We start from the raw sequence: 16,910 nt of genomic DNA on the forward strand, positions 1-16,910 counted from the left end.
GTAGTTGGGATTACAGGCCCCCACCACCACACCCAGCTAATTTTTTTGTATTTTTAGTAGAGACGGGGTTTCACCATGTTGGCCAGGCTGGTCTTGAACTTCTGACCTCAAGTGATCCGCCCGCCTTGGCCTCCCAAAGTGCGGGGATTACAGGCATGAGCCACCGCACCTGGCCAAATGTTCTTAAAGAACAAGAAATTACCAATTTTATCTTTTAGTTTTTTTAAGTAGGTTAACTCTTGGGAAGCTGGACCCCATCCCTCCCATTCTCAGATGTCACTCCTGAAGCTCTACTCTCCTGCGTCACCACTGTCACCTTCTTTCCCAGATCAATCCCATCTGCCATTCAAACACGCTCTAGCATCTTCTATGAACAAAAATAAACCCTCTCTTTATCCTGTGGTGTCTCCTACTAGCTCATGCCCCATTTCTCTGTTTCCCTTTTCACTGAACCTTTTCAAAAGTGTGTTCTATGCTCGCTGTCTCCAAAGCTTCACCTCCCACGGACTCTTCAACCCACTCCAACCTGGCTTCTGCCCCGTTGCCCGTGAAGCTGCTATTTTGAAGGTGGTAGATGGCCTTCATACAGCCAAATCCATCGCCACATCTCTGTCCTCATCTTACCCGACGTCCAAGCAGCACTGGCGTGATGGGCCCCATCTGCCCAAGCACTGTCCTGTCGGAGCATTGATGGCACTGCCTTCTCTTGGTTTCCCTTCTACCTCATGGGCTCTTTATTTCAAACTCTTGCCTGACTCCTCCTCTGCCCAGTTCCTAAATGTGGAATGTCAAGGGCTTGCCCCTAACTCCTTTTTTTTTTTTTTCTCTTTCTTCTTTCCCCTCTTTTCTCTTCTCTCGCCTCTCCTCCCCGCCTCTCTCCAACATTCTGCTTCATCTCAACTCTTTCTCTGGGTGACCTCGTTTCGTTCCATTGACTGTCTTTATTAACTATTTCTAAATTTATATCTACCATCTTTCTCTCCCCGAGGCCCAGGTTCTTATGATTGCCTTCTTGATGTCTGCACTTGGATTTCAAACTTAAAATGCCCAATAGAGATTTCCTAGCACCCTACACACCTTCCTCCAAACGAAATAGTTTCTTCCCTGTCTCAGTACAGTGCCCCCATTGTTCAGGCCATAAGTCTAGGGGAATTATTCCTAGTTCTTTTTCCCTTGCTTCCATCAGCCAATTCATCAAGTCCTATAGGTTGTGCCTCTGAAACACGCTCAACGCTTGACCTCTCCTCCACTGCCTATTCCAGCCTACAATACTACAATAGGCTTCAAATTCTTCTTTTATCTTCACTTTCCAACCCGTTCTTCACACAACAGCCAGGGTGATCTTTTTATTCTTTTTAAATTTTTATTTATTTATTTTTGAGACAAGGCCTGGCTTTGTCGCATAGGCTGTAGTGCAATGGCATGATCTCAGCTTACTGCAATCTCAGCCTCCCAAGTTCAAGCGATCCTCCTATCCCAGCCTCCCAAGTAACTAGGACTACAGGTATGCACCACCATACCCATATTCACCATATTGCTCTGGCTTGTCTCAAACTTCTGGGCTCAAGCAATCCTCCCAACTCAGCCTCCCAAAGTGCTGGGATTGCAGGCGTGAGCCACCACACCCAGCCAGCATGATATATATATATATATGTAAAATACATGTATATGTTATATATAGTATATATGTAACAGTTTTATTGAGATACAATTCACATACCATCCAATTTACCCATTTAAAGGGTACAACGAAATGGTTTTTCATATATTCAGAGATGTGCAAGCATTACCACAATTTTAGAATAGTTCAATCACTCTGAAGAGAAACCTCATACTGTTTAGCTAGAGGATGATCTTTTTAAAATGTAAAATCAAGTTATGTTATTTGCTTGTGTAAAATCTTCCAATGACTTCACTTTGCCCTTGGAATAATAATCAGACTCCTTACGACCTACAAGTCATGCCTCACCTGCCCTCTGCACAAGATCCCTGCATTTGATTTCTCAAGGCCCTCTACCTGGCAGGTTCCGAATTCTCTGACTCTTCCTGTGGCTGGCTTCTCTTCATTCTCAGAAGCGCCAATGCCACTTCTCTCCTAGAGGCCGTCTCCAATTACCTTGTCTAAAGTTCCCCTCAGCCCCAACCCCAGAAGTTATCTACGTCAACTCCATGTTTTATTTCCTTCTCAGCATGTCACTGCTATCTGATTTGCTTACTAGTTTATTTTCTCTCTTCCGCATGAGGGCAGGCACTTCATGAGGACAAGCACCCTGAACTCTTAATCACTGATACAGTCCCAGAACCTGGAATGGTACTTGATAAATACATATGGAATGAATGGATGGACATGCAAGGAAACTTTTTAGATAATACTTTCCCCAGATATTAAGTACTTTAGAATATTACTTTCCAAAAAACATGAATATGTCAAGTCGAAAAAAGTCATGTGACTTTTTAAGATCTATCAGTCTTTTGAAGTCCACTTAGGGATGACTCCTCAGGGTCCCCTTGGGGTCTATGTTCCCATCCACCAGGAGAGTGTTGATTGGAAAGATGAGGGAACACTCATCTAGGACGGCCATCTCAGCTATGGCCAGCCCTTCTGGCATGGTCTTGGCTTACTCAGAAAAAGAGGAAGTGCCCTGTATGGGCTCAGGTCTAGCATTAAGTGATATAGGACTCCTTCCAAAATTTTCTCATTTGGCCTAATGTAGTGCCTAACATCCTTTGGAATTTATTCCTTTAGGTACTGAAATTCTAATCTTGTAGAATCTTCTGTATTAAAATGTAGACACTTCAAAAAGATATAATACTGTGAACCATCTTTAAGTCTCTCTGAATACAGCTAACATTATAAAATTCTTTTTTATTTATTTTATTATTATTATCATCGAGACATAATCTCACTCTGTTGCCCAGGCTTGAGTGCAGTGATGTGATCACGGCTCACGCAGCCTCAATCTCCAGGGCTCAAGAGATCCTCCTGCCTCAGCCCCTTGAGTAGCTGGAACTACAGGTACACACCACCACACCCAACTAATTTTTTTTTTTATCTTTTATTTTTTTGTAGAGATGATGTCTCACTATGTTGCCCAGCCTGTTCTTGAACTTGGCCTCAAACAATTCTCCCAATTTGGTCTCCCAAAGTGCTGGGATTACAGGTGTGAACCACTGCACCTGGTCTATAAAATTCTTAGCTGACAAAGACATTAGTTATCTGGGCTTGCTTTCCAGATGCTTCCAAATGTACAGGTCAGTAACTGGGAGCAAGAACTTATAAGAATGATGCCCAGAAAAGAGGCCTGAGGGAGTCTGGAGAAGCAGGAGGTCCATGGAGCCCTAAAGAGAAACCTAGTCCATCTCTAATTTTGCCCAAAGCTGCCCTCCTTTGACCCTAAGATTTCTCCTGGGCTATAACCACAAAGATATAGGACAATTCTGTGCATTTTCAAGTTGTGCGGGCAGTAAGCAGCATCCCTGAAGTCTCTAATAATGGAAGGCAGTGAACAAGCTGGTTCTTGGGGGAATTCAGCTCCACCCTAATGAGGGGGCTGACTGGCAGCATGTGGTGATCCGGACAGGCTCCCGTGGGGATCAACTGACAGTGGAGGGATTTCCACTTTGATTTCATAGTCACAGGGCAGTGACTGAGTCCTGATGGTTCAGCACCCTCTTCACATGAGTAACTGCTAAAAGGAGTATGGCCAGTGACTAATTGGAAAATTTCGTTATTAGATTTCCTAACCCCAAGTGAGCCACTCAGTAACCATATATTCAGGGACACTTATGCCTGACCTCTCTTAGGACACATGATTATTTTTAGCAGTCTGACTTTCTTATATTGAGAAATTCAGTTTAATATCAGTGTACCAGCTGGGTGCCAGTACAGGCTAACGCCTGTAATCCAAGCACTTTGGGAGGCCGAGGCAGGCGGATCACGAGGTCAAGAGATCAATACCATCCTGGTCAACATGGCGAAACCCCGTCTCTACTAAAAATACAAAAATTAGCTGGGCATGGTGGCGCATGCCTGTAGTCCCAGCTGCTTGGGAGGCCAAGGCAGGAGAAACGCTTGAACCCGGGAGGCAGAGGGTGCAGTGAGTCGAGATCGCGCCACTGCACCCCAGCCTGGAGACAGAGCAAGACTCCGTCTCAAAAGAAAAAAATATGTATGTATCACTGTACCCTTGTTTTTAATGTCTCTTTTCCTTGCTGCAATTTCCACACTATTTCCTGGCTTGGAATAAACCTGTATTTGTTGTAATTGAGCTGATTGGCCATGGCTGAGAGGTTGCGGGTATTGTTTCCCCACTCTAAATAAGGCCTTCATTGCATTTTATAAAACATAGACTTTTTAAGGGGAATGTCTCACTAAAATTGCATTGATGGCTTGTTGCTGTGCTACCGGCTCAGCTGGATGTGAGAAAGCACCACTGTGACTTTTTCCTCTGCTTCATATTAGTGTCAGCTGAGAATAATTTTTTATCCTATTCACTTCCTGTGAAAAGGGATGATTTGGCCTTAGCATAAGACAATTTTAAGAAACCTAATTGGAAGCAAAATTGCTCTCTTATTGCAAGAGAGTTTTCACATATCCAAATGCCAATGGTGACAGCTTTGCAGTATTTCTCTGCTTTTAATAATATAATTTTAGAGGAAAAATAGTAAGAGACATTGCAATGCAATGCAAATACCACCTGCCATTGCTTTTCCCACCACTGGTATCTTATATTCCTTATTCATGTGATGCCAGCAAGCGAGACATGGAAACTCGAGGAAAAGGGAGAGGATCCTGCCATGTATCTGTTTTGTTTTGGTTTGGTTTTTCATTCTTATGTGCTAATGATTGTAGTAAAGATCTGAAGTTTATGGTAGTCATCAATGTGATATTTTAATAGAGAAATCACATGAGCCTTAGATACATACATAACTAATTTTGCTTGTAAACTCATTGAGACATGGGTCACATCTCTGATTAGTTCAGTCAAGATCTCAGCAATGAATGAATGAAGCCAGACCAAGAAACTGGTTTCTTGAGTAAAATTGTATATTTCAAAGAACTGTTCTGGTGCCATGGAGACAGAGCTGTAGAAAAATTCCTATGGTTTGCTGAACCAGGGACCTTGATAATAATGGGGAAAATAAATTCCTGGAAATGATCTCTAACCAAAGACTGACCCTAACATCCATATAGTTTGAAATGTCACCTACTTGATATTCTGCTCCTTGCTGCCTATGCGCACAAACACGCAGCTAAAGCAAACCTGATGAATAACAGAGGACAGGGACCGGGTATGTGCTTATTTTTATTTGGGTTCTATACCTTGAATGGCAGCTCGATTCCACAGTAGAAGCGCCATTGGATACATCTTCTCTTTTTCAAGAATGTTAGCCTTTTCTAAAAAAAGGAGACATTCCGTTAGGAAGGCTTAAAATGCCTCTGTAGTAAAGTCATATATGCATATGTATGATTGGGGGATTGCAGAGAATTTTAACTTATCTTACTAGATTCCAAAATGAATGCTGAATTGCTTTGAGCCACTTCGTATCCCATTTCTGCAAGCAGTGCATACTGAACAAGAGAAGAATCTAGATCACCATCCTTATAGGCAAAGTAAGCTGTCAGGAATTTCTCAGCCCAGTGGCCTAGTTCACAGACACCTTTATAAAGCTGTATATGGGAAGAGAAATCAAGGAGACTAGTTAGCTAGTATGCTTCACCCCAGGCAAATGAGAAATGAAATCAGTCTTCAGCTCCTACGGGCTGGTCAGGGAAGGATTTTAGGTCTATATTTTGCAAATTATTTAGGGTAAAGAGTTAATACCTTTTATAGGCACAAAGATCAGAAGTGTTTGGGTTTGTTTGTTTTGTTTTTGTCTTGAGGGAAACGTCCTCAGCCTTATTTTAAATTTGTATAATAAACTTTCCTGACTTGGAGGCTATGTGGAAGAATAAGAATGTATCGCTAGTGTGTGTGTGTGTGTGTGTGTGTTTTAAAGGGACTTTCTGAGCACTGCGGCTCTGCAAGGGCAAGTTATAAGGCCACAGCTGATGTGAAAAGGAGAGAATGAAGGGAAGACAGTGCCGGAGGGTGTAGGTGACATAACTGTGAGGAAGGTGTGCAGAGCCCTAGGGGGACAAATGTCAACTTAGCTGAATAGCCCTTATGTAACCAAAAGAGGTTAGCCATACATAATTCATTAGGAAGTTGGCAAAGGAGCAAATCTAAAGATAGATCATTAGCTGGCAGCTTTTGAAATGAGCTTCAGAGGGGCCAGATTGCAACATAGAGTATTTATGCTGGTGCAGCAGACGTGTTTAATAAATCAATGAAGGACATTAAGGTCCTAAAAGCATTCTTTTGGAAAGCGCATCATTGGCTCAGACTGAGAGAATTCACTTTCTCAATTGTCATCCAAATCATCAAAAACCAAAGGATGCTGCTTTCTGGGAAGAAGTGGGCTACATTTTCTAGGCTAAATCTAGCCTTTCGTTTCCCAAGTAGCAACTCCCTATCCCACTAGAAGTGCCAAATTGCCCTGGTGATTTGATTGAATGCTGAAACAGAGCTCCTTAACTCCATATTGAGGTGAGCTCTGAACTTGACGAAAAGCCAAATGTCAGAGAGAGGAGAGATCTTTTCTCTGTCTCCCCCACCCCGAGTTACATCACTGCTTTTCCCCTCTGACAAATGTCAGTATTCACATTGTCAACTGGAAGAAAAGAGGTAATATTTATAAAATCAAAGACACCAACAATTTAAGAACAGTATCACCTCCTCTGTGTCATATATGACAAGTGCTTTAAAAACAGCCTCATATTGTATTTACCTCCACAGCAGTTCTGCATGATCTTACTACTCCTGTTCCTGTTGCATACATCTCGGCCAGATAATAAATGGCGAGGGGCTGCCCACTCTGAGATGCCAAGTAAAAATATTTGAAGGCAAGTTTATAATCCTTCCATATTCCAGAGCCAGCTGAAAATTAAAATCGTTTTAAGCCATCCCTTATTGACTTTATTTTTTATATTATAATCACTGGATATAATAGTCATTGTGATGCCTGCTATTTAAATACAATGGGAAAAACCAACCAAAAGTCAAGCTACTCTAAATCCACTATTTGTGAAGGTGGGGGTGAACACTGAGTTTGGTTCTAAGTAAGAATATGGAAATTTATATTCTTGAGCCGTTCTGAAAAAAAAATCGAGAAAGAAGGACTACTTAGTCTTGTGAAAGTATCTCCCCACTATGGCATAACTAAAGTTAATGCAAAGGAAACCAAGTGATGGTCTCTGAGGACCCAAAGCCCCACCATGATGCATCTCGCCATCTTTGTCATCCTTCCTTATCAGGGCACCCATATAGCTTCTCCCAGCCACAACTGTGGCGTATGCAGCAGGTAAATCCCAGCTCCAAGAAGCCGAACTCTCACCAAACTCCTGCTTAGAGCAGAAATAGGCATTTGAAGCTAGATCAGAGAACCAGCAGACTCCCAGCAGCCAAAATTCTTGTCCTGGCTCTCTCATTAGTTCTTTTGTGAGTTGGGCACTTTATTTGCAAAGGTGAAGGCTTTCCTTAGATGGTCTTTAAGTTATCTTCCAGCTCTGACACTGGAGCCTTTAGAAGCAGTGCCACGTAGCGATTAAGAGCAAAAGCTCTGGAGGCAAATAGCTTCAGTTTGAATTCCAGCTCCACAACTGTGTGATCCCGGGCAAGATGTCCAGCCACAACATTGGCTTAGTTTGCTCATCTGTCCACTGTGGGATACCCCGCAGACGTGTTGAGAGGGTCAAATGAGTTAAAATATACAAAGACTTAATATACATTAGCAATGACTATTTTTCTTATTCTAGAAACTTGGGAAATCTGGTAGATCCCGAGCCAAGAACTTGGAATGAACTAAAAGAACAAGGCCATCTTAGGCAACCTCAACTCCCCAAGATAGTACAAAACAGGTGCTCCTGCTGGGCCACTGTGGAAAATGCCAGTGACCCCTTGACTGGATGTGACCTCCTTGATGATGCAGTCTGCTGCTGCCCTGGCTCTGCCTCTGACATGAAGGACTTGGTGGGGATACTCAGGTGTGTTCAGATGTCCTGCTGTTTATCTTGGCCACTTCCTCTCTCACTCCCCATAGAGATTATTACAAACTTTCATGGCTTTCTGAGACCTCCTAGCCAACCACTCTACTTTGGCTCACAGAAGTCAACTTCGTACCTACGAGATCATTGAAGAAAACTTCACATCGTCTTTCCTCACTCGCTTCTCTCCCCATCCCATTCCCCCATACTTAGATTCGCATCATCCTTTCCACCCTCCCTCCAGTCTTTGAGGCTGAGCAATCCTGCCTATCTATCAAGGTTAAAGAGGCTTCTACTGCTCTGCACCCAATCAGGTGCTAATACCACCAACGTTTTTCAGAGTCTCTTTCCATCAGTTACAATTATGCTCAGGTCTCTTGCCATCTTAAAAGTAACACCCTCTGGGTCCTTAGTCCCCCTGATGCTGAGTTCCTTCTCTCTCTTTCCCTTTAAGGGCATGCTGCTTGTAAGAATACTTTTATTTCTCAACTTCCTGATCTCAAATTCATGCCATTGCCATCCGGCTTCCACTCCAAGCAGTCCAATGACCTCACCCACATTCTCTGTATTGCCAAGTCTTATAGATATCTCATTCTTTCTTACTTTTTTTTTTTTTTTTCTCTTTTTTTGAGATGGAGTCTTGCTCTGTTGCCCATATTGGAGTGTAGAGGTGTGATCTTGGCTCACTGCAACCTCCACCTCTTGGGTTCAAGCGATTCTTCTGCCTCAGCCTCCCGAGTAGCTGGGACTACAGGCGCCCCTCACCACACCAGGCTAATTTTTGTATTTTTAGTAGAGACGGGGTTTCACCATATTGGCCAGGCTGGTCTCGAACTCCTGACCTCATGATCCGCCTGCCTCGGCCTCCCAAAGTGCTAGGATTACAGGCGTGAGCCACCATGCCTGGCCTCTTGTTTTTTAAACCAGGTTTCTCACTGCGTTTCACAGGGGTGCTCATTCATTTACTCTTCCTTGAAAGTTCTTCCCTTGGCGCCATTAAGATATATATATATATATTTTTTCCCCCATTCCTATATATATATATATATATTTTTTTTTTTTCTTTCCCTATTCCACTGAACTTGCCTTTCCATTCTTCTCAGTGATGTACTTCCCCTGCCTACCCTTCAATACAGAATGGAGGATCACTAGTTATCTACCATGGTCCACTGCTCTTTCCTCTCACCCTCTTGCTCCTTTCCTTTTGCAACCTCAACTACTGTTAACTAACAGCTGTGTGCTGATGCCTCTCGAACCTTCTCTGTAAGTTTGACCTTTCTTGTGAGTTTCATACTTGCCTCTGGGGATGTGCATGGGATATCGCTAGCACCTCCAACTTAACCTTGTCAAAGGTGAGCTTCCTGACTCTGCACCTCCTTGTCCCCTCTCCCAACTGGTGTACTTTTCTTTAGTCTTTTTCAAATTCTTATTTAATTTGTTGCCTAAATGTTCTGTCTAAACCACTCACACCAACCGTTTGATGTTTGTTATAAAAAGAGCAGACTTAATAGTGCATATGTCATTCTAAATAAAGCAGCCGTATTTATGGCACTTACAGTAGTACATGAAGCCTAACTGGAACTGTGCATCGGGCCACCCTTTCTCCGCAGCTTTCTGAAAGTATTTAAGTGCTTCGGCATAATTCTGCAGATAATTACACTCTATTACTCAAAGGCACAAGTAAAACTCCATGGAAACAATTGCCTTCCACTTTTTAAAAAGACTATAGACAGTGCCCTATGTGATTTAGGCTAATTAAAATAGTATCAGAAACATTATATATTTTATTTCATTATTATATTAGACTCTATCAGGAACTAATGTCTCATTTTCATCATAATTATGTCTTTTTCTACCTTGACAGTACATTTTGTTAGATATTGGGGGAAGGTCACCTAAAAGACTAAGAAGATAAATTTCTCCATCAATAAAGTCCTCAGAGGAGAGATGATTTCTAAGGTTACTTAGAATCTATGATTCTAAGATATAATTAGAATTACTATTCTTGTCACAAGCTTGTTCTTCAGTGTCTCTGTGGCAGATATTTCACTGGATTATTTTATTCTCTATTATCTGATATAACAGTTTGGCAAACCAGATAATAGAGATGAATTCCTTTAAACTAATGAATGACCATTAATTTTACCCTATAAATTGCTACAAATGAAAAGATAATAAAATAATTCAACTTACCACGGGAACTCCTTTTCCATAAAAGTAAAGAAGACCAAGCCCATGAAGGCCAATTGCATTGCCCTAGAAGAGTTTTAAAAAGGCAAGTAAAGTCCCAGAAGAATTCATGATAAAGAAAATTACTGCAAAATTATTCAAAATATTTGACATGCACCCAGTAAGAGATTAATCAAGGCAGTTGACCGGTTATTCTGACCCACTCTAGTTTCTCCTTTTATACTTTCATAAACCCTTCTGGCTAGAAAAGGGAAGAGGGAAACAAAAGTCAAATCTCTCCTCCATTCTTGTATTCAACACTTATTTAGGACTTGCTTTGTGTATGATTCCATAGTAGGCACTGGGCAGAGGTAGGAGGTGAAAGGTAAAAGATGAAGAAGCTATAATCCCTGCCTTGGAGAATTCACACACTAGTGGGCTCTGAGCCATATCAAAGGGGAGGGGCAGGTCAGACCTCTTAAGAGTTCTGTCAAATGTGGTAAGTCCTAAAGTTGAAATAGATTGAGGCCGGGTGTGGTGGCTCACGCCTGTAATCCCAGCACTTTCGGAGGCTGAGGTGAGGGGATCACCTGAAGTCAGGAGTTTGAGACCAGCCTGGCCAACATGGCGAAATCCCGTTTCCACTAAAAATGTAAAAATTAGCCGGTCGTGGTGGCAGACGCCTATAATCCCAGCTACTCGGGAAGCTGAGGCAGGAGAATCGCTTGAACCTATGGGGCGGAGGTTACAGTGAGCCAAGATTGCGCCACTTCACTCCAGCCTGGGCGAAAGAGCAAAACTCTGCCTGGAAAAAAAAAAGAAAGAAAGAAAAAAAGAAGTAGATTGAGAGTGTTGCAGACACCTAGAAGAGGGACACTCTAGTGCCTGATTGAGACTAGGAACTGAAGAAGATCGAATTGTCAGGAGTGGGGGTGGTGACATTTGAGCTAGGTCTTAAAGGATGTGTAGGAGTTTTCCAGAAGGGAGAAGTCTATCCAGACACTTGTTACCTACTCAGGTCTAAGGAGGTTGACATAAATGGCCAAATCACATGTTAGAGACTCTGTGGATTTCAGTCCAGCCACTACAGATAGTAAAGCATTGTTGGTATATTTCTTTATTCAAATTTATTGCTTATAACATCCCTGATGTTTCCTTTTCCACTTGATGCTAAATTAATTACCATTTATTTTCCAATTAATATTCTGAATAAGGAAGGGAGTGTTTCGCACATTTAGTATTCAGCACGTGTTCAAATATATAGATATTTAGCATATCAATTTTGGATGAAGAGTGAACTTTGAAAGTGACTTTCTCAAGGAGAAAACTCTTTCCATCTCCTATCATGCATTTCACCCTCTAGTGACTACAGTAAGAAACCATGATTGACCACCTGACTTTCTTTTTTTTTTTTTTTTTTTTGAGATGGAGTCTCACTCTGTTGCCCAGGCTGGAGTGCAGTGAGGTGATCTCGGCTCACTGCAACCTGTGCCTCGCAGGTTCAAACTATTCTCCTGCCTCAGCCTCCTGAGTAACTGGGATTACAGGTGCGCGCCATCACACTCAGCTAATTTTTTGTATTTTTAATAGAGACGGGGTTTCATCATGTTGGCCAGGTGGGTCTCAAACTCTTAGCCTCAAATGATCTGCCCATCTTGGCCTCCCAAAGTGTTGGGATTACAGGTGTGAGCCACCGCGCCCTGCCGACCAACTGATTTTCATTCAGCAGATCTGTAGGTATGTTTTACAGGTTTCTAGTATTTCTGCAGGAACTTGTGTTCTAATAGAAAGCTCTCCAAATTTCTTCTTACCACCTATATTTAGTTATTGTAGATGCAGCCGGAGTAACCCTCAGTAACACAGGAATAGCACATAAATAGAGAAGGCATATTTCAAAAACGGCTTCAAGACTCCAAATTTTGAGCCTATCATATGAGAGGATCTGCTATTGTAAGAGTTCTTAAGGACAGTACATCCGTATTTAAAACAGATGGTATAATTCTGCTCTCTTCTTCCCTCTTCTCTCCTGGTCACATCTCTTGTGGTTCTGGGAGTCTTGGGTTGCTCTGCTCTGGAAGTAGTACGGCTCAGTGTGATGAATGTGGCAAAGTCTAGTGAGTCTGTCTTCTTCTAATTAGCCTCGTTTAGATGTCATCTTGAATTGTAGTTCCTATAATCCCCATGCATCATGGGAGAGAACTGGTGGGAGGTAATTGAATCCTGGGGGCGGTTACCCCCGTGCTGCTGTTCTTGTGATAGTGAGTGAGTTCTCATGCGATCTGATGGCTTTATAAGGGGCTTTTCCCTCTTTTGCTTAGCACTTCTCCTTGCTGCAGCCATGTGAAGAAGTACGTAGTTGCTTTCCCTTCTGCCATGATTGTATGTTTTCTGAGGCCTCCCCAGCAATGCTGAAATGTAAGCCAATTAAACCTCTTTCCTTTATAAATTACCCAGTCTCAGGTATGTCTTTATTAGCAATGTGAGAACGGACTAATACAGAAGGGAAGGAAACAGAAATGAAAGGAGGGAAGGAAGAAGGGAGAGAGAAAGGAGAAAGGTTAAAATAGCAGGGACAAATTACTTTCTCCTCTAAGGGAGTCCCTGGGACCCCAGGGGCTCAGTGAATTACCCATCACTGTTTAAGGCCCAGCATACCTATTTAGAACTTGTCAGGTGAGGAGTGGCCAGTGCAGATACCTGCAGGAACCATGCTGTTGATATAAGAAATAAAATATGCCGGGTGGTGGAGACAATGGTGCAGATGGAGACACATAGAGTCCCTGCCCCGCGTGAAGGCAGCAGCAGCTCTCAGCTCCTCTGCTCCAGCTGAAAATGGCAGTCCTGTTTCATTAGCGTTTGTCATTTTCTTTTCTTTTCTTTTCTTTCTTTTTTTTAAAAGACAGACTCTTGCTCTATCACCCATGCTGGAGTGCTGTGGAATGATCTCAACTCACTGCAACCTTTGCCTCCTGGGTTTAAGTGAGTTTCATGCCTCAGCCTCCCAAGTAGCTGGAATTACAGGCATTCGCCCCCATGCCCGGCTAATTCTGTACTTTCTGTAGACATAGGGTTTCACCATGTTGACCAGGCTGGTCTCGAACTCCTGACCTCAAGTGATCCACCAGCCTCAGCCTTCCAAAGTGCTGGGATTTAGAGGTGTCAGCCACCATGCCTGGCTAGCTTTTGCCATTTTCAAGAAAAGCTGGATGTTTAGATTTGGATGTCAAGTTTACTGATTTATTTATCTTATTTATTTATTTTTTGAGACAGAGTCTTGCTCTGTTGCCAGGGTGGAGTGCAGTGACAGGATCTCAGCTCACTGCAACCACTGCCTCCCAGGTTTAAGTGATTCTCCTGCCTCAGCCTCCTGAGTAGCTGGGACTACAGGCACATGCCACCACACCCAGCTAATTTTTGTATTTTTAGTAGAGACAGGGTTTCACCACGTTGGCCAGGATGGTCTCAATCTCTTGATCTGGTGATCCGCCCACCTCGGCCTCCCAAAGTGTTGGGATTACAGGTGTGAGCCACCATGCCCGGCCAGTTTACTGATTTTTAAAACACTTTCTGGCCCAGAAAAACCATATGTATAGCCAACCCCTCCAGTATACACCTGCTGTTTTAGGGTGTAATGCTGTTGCTTAGGTTAACTGACATGAAGTCAGGGAGCAAATAGGCCTTTCTTTGGCAAATATTTAATAAACCCCTGCTCTAGACCCCTTTATTTAATAACCCCTTGGCAGGACCTTTGCCCTCCTCTAGTTGAGGGCACATGGCTTTTGGACAGGAGGGGAGAAGCAACAGGTAGGAACCAGTTAAATCCCAGCAGCAGGAGTGAATGCAGGGTAAGTTCAGAAGAGGAAAGAGATCATGTGAGCCAGTAAGGGCAGGGGCAGCTCTGTGGATGGAGGGAGGACTGGGCTGTGCTCCGGGGGATAAGTAGGACTTAGAATAAGAGACTCCGGGAAGAGGAGGCAGATGACAAAAGTATGGAGATGGGGATGGGCCTGATGTGTTCAGGGGCGCAAGAGAGAACTGGAGGAATGTGGTCCAACATGGGCACAATGTCACATTCAGTCACTGTGCTTGTTTCTAAGTAAATAAGACAAAAGAAGTTGTAAAATCTGTAGCTCTGTGTCATGGTATTGATATCATTTAAAAACAAATTTACAAAGCAGTTTTTAAAAAAGTAGTAAGAGTGAGAAATCTCATAAATTGTCCAGGCACTGATCAAGAAGTATGTGGCCATCTCTACCCAATGCCATTTAGAATAATTACCTTAATTGTAAGTTCAGATTTCCTTTGTAAAGGAAAGCAGCTCGGGTTCAGCGCACCAGAGACCCAGATCACTGCTGGTTGGTTCCACAACCCTGAATAGCTTGGAAGCTGAGTTAATTTACACTCCCATCTCCCTGGCATTATTCTTGTGGGCTGACAAATCAGTGTTATTTGCCAGATTATAAGAGATTTTTGTTGTTACTCCTTTTCAGTCTGCTTTTCCTTGTCATCCTAATCTAATGGTACTTCAGATAACTGCCTTGCTGAGCAACAATTTCATATAAATTACAAGGGAGAGAAGCCGAGTACTAGCCTTCTCAGTAATTTACACCACAATAGCAGCAGCTCCGAGGTGCTAGTCACTTATAAATAGGCTCCTAGAGCAGTGTGTGGGTTTTTAAAAACTGGGAACGGTTGAAATGATTCCTGATTTGAGCACATCTTTACCGCCAGTGTTCCAGTATGCAACTGTAAGACAACAAAATGCTTCCTACTGTGCAGGAATAGAAAGTTTACCAAGGCCATTTGCCAAGAGCAGGCCGATGGGTGTTGGGATGAGGCCATCTTTTATGCATGAAAGGGATTCAGAGGAGTCTACTAGGTCTTATCTGACAGATACCAGCCTCACGGAGCCCAGGAACAAAGGCAGAGACTTCAATGCAGGAGGCATATTATACCATTTCACTCGTCCCTCATACAGCTAATTCATTCTGTCTGGAATGTGCTCCAAAGTTCACTCTACCTTACTGGCCTCACACTGCAAAAGATAATAGCGTGCTTACTATCTGTCAGGCACTGCTTTAAGTACTTCACAATATGAGGCACAGCCTCTTGAGCAGCTGGGACTACAGGTGTGTGCCAGCACGCCGGGCTAATTTTTGTACTTTTTGTAGAGATGGGTTTTCACCACGTTGCCCAGGCTGGTCTCAAACTCCTGAGCTCAAGCAATCTGCCTGTTTCAGCCTCCCAAAGTGTTGGGATTACAAGCGCGAGCCACTGTGCCTGGTAGGCAAATATTCTTGAATTCCCATTTTACAGATGGGGAAATTGAGGCACAGAGAGGTTAAGTAACTTGCTCATGTTCACACATCTAGTCAGTTTCAAGGCTGGCATTCAAGCCAAGGATTCTGTCTCCAGATCCCTATTCTCAGTCTCCTTGCCCTGGCCTCCTCCGTGATAAGCTCCCACCTCGGCCAGAGGGAGCTCTGGCCGACAGAGGGATTTTCCCTTCCTCTGTCCTCATCTCTTTTGTTTCCTGTTCCTAAGCTAGATGGCCTCATCTATTGCATAAGGGAGAGGGGAAAGCTGAACTTCTGTCTGGCTTCCTCCTGGCCTCTGCTAGGGCAGCACAAGCCACTGCCATTTTTCATTTTCCAAGAAGACAAGTCGTAGCTTCCCTTACTGTCATTGCATACTCTCATCACCAATATTATACTTCTCCAGGACACAAAACTCCTTACTGGCCCATTATCTGGTCTTGGGACTTTGAAGTCCATTCTTTGGCACCAGTCTGCATGTAATAAAAGCAATTTGTGTGTATGTGTTTACAGCAGCGCATTAAGGACATACCTTACTGGCTGCCATGGAAAAGTACTTGAAGGCAGTAGCATTATTTTGCGGTGTGGCAGCATTCCCCTCTAAATACATCTAGGAAGAAAAATGAAAAGAGGATAGAAAAAAACAAAATAATTTGAGGGTAATACAAATATTTAAAAATGAAATAGAGGTAAGAGTGGTACAACACATTGAAAGTAGTAAATGCCACTGAATTGTATACTTTAGAGTGGTCAATTTTGTGTTATTTACATATTTACATGTTACCTCAATTTAAAACAACAAGAAAAAGTAGGAGTACCATTTATTACAGATTTCTGGAGTGACCCTGCCTGAGGGCAAATAAATGGACCCTGTTTGTGTTTTCTCTCTGTCTTTTGTTTTGCATCTACATATACTGTGTGTTGCACTTAGGAAGCAGGACATTTGTCCCTATGGTTACTAATGCAAATCGGCCGCAGGGAGCCAAGGGTGGCACATAGGGGAGTGAATAGTCTTTGAAGGAGAGAGAAGAGCATGCATTTCCAGAGGAACCCTCCACCAGGCTACTCTGCAGTCATAGGAGGCCTCCCATCAGAGGTGGCATAAGGGTAGCTCTGGTCAGTCTGGAGCTGATTCACACTCCAGCAGTAGAGGAGAGAAGGGCCTGATTGGGCTCAGACCTGTACCCGTCTCCAGCACTCAACCAACCTGGATCTCCTCTTACACACTGGGGAGTGGGGTGGTCATAGGCTCATAGCTACGCTCAGAGGAGGAGCCCTGGGCCAGGTGCACTTTTTTATTTTATTTTTTATTTTTGGAGACAGAGTCTCCCTCTGTTGCC

At 43.1% G+C, this 16,910-nt stretch overlaps 1 protein-coding gene across 2 annotated transcripts in view; it reads right to left on the reverse strand.

Moving 5' to 3' along the window:
* Positions 1-16,910, reverse strand: part of SEL1L2 (SEL1L2, ERAD E3 ligase adaptor subunit) — a 137,543-nt gene that overhangs the window by 10,259 nt on the left and 110,374 nt on the right. The window contains exons 13-18 of one of the 2 annotated variants that reach the window (XM_025399150.1): positions 16,103-16,180; positions 10,280-10,342; positions 9,643-9,730; positions 6,832-6,980; positions 5,506-5,671; positions 5,324-5,398 (exon numbers count right to left, since the gene is read on the reverse strand). In XM_025399150.1, coding sequence (XP_025254935.1) covers positions 5,324-5,398; positions 5,506-5,671; positions 6,832-6,980; positions 9,643-9,730; positions 10,280-10,342; positions 16,103-16,180 — 619 coding nt within the window. The remainder of the gene's footprint in view (positions 1-5,323; positions 5,399-5,505; positions 5,672-6,831; positions 6,981-9,642; positions 9,731-10,279; positions 10,343-16,102; positions 16,181-16,910) is intronic. The other variant, XM_025399149.1, reaches the window with a different exon arrangement.

Source organism: Theropithecus gelada, chromosome 10 (genome assembly GCF_003255815.1).
Source record: "Theropithecus gelada isolate Dixy chromosome 10, Tgel_1.0, whole genome shotgun sequence".
Lineage (NCBI taxonomy): Eukaryota > Metazoa > Chordata > Mammalia > Primates > Cercopithecidae > Theropithecus > Theropithecus gelada.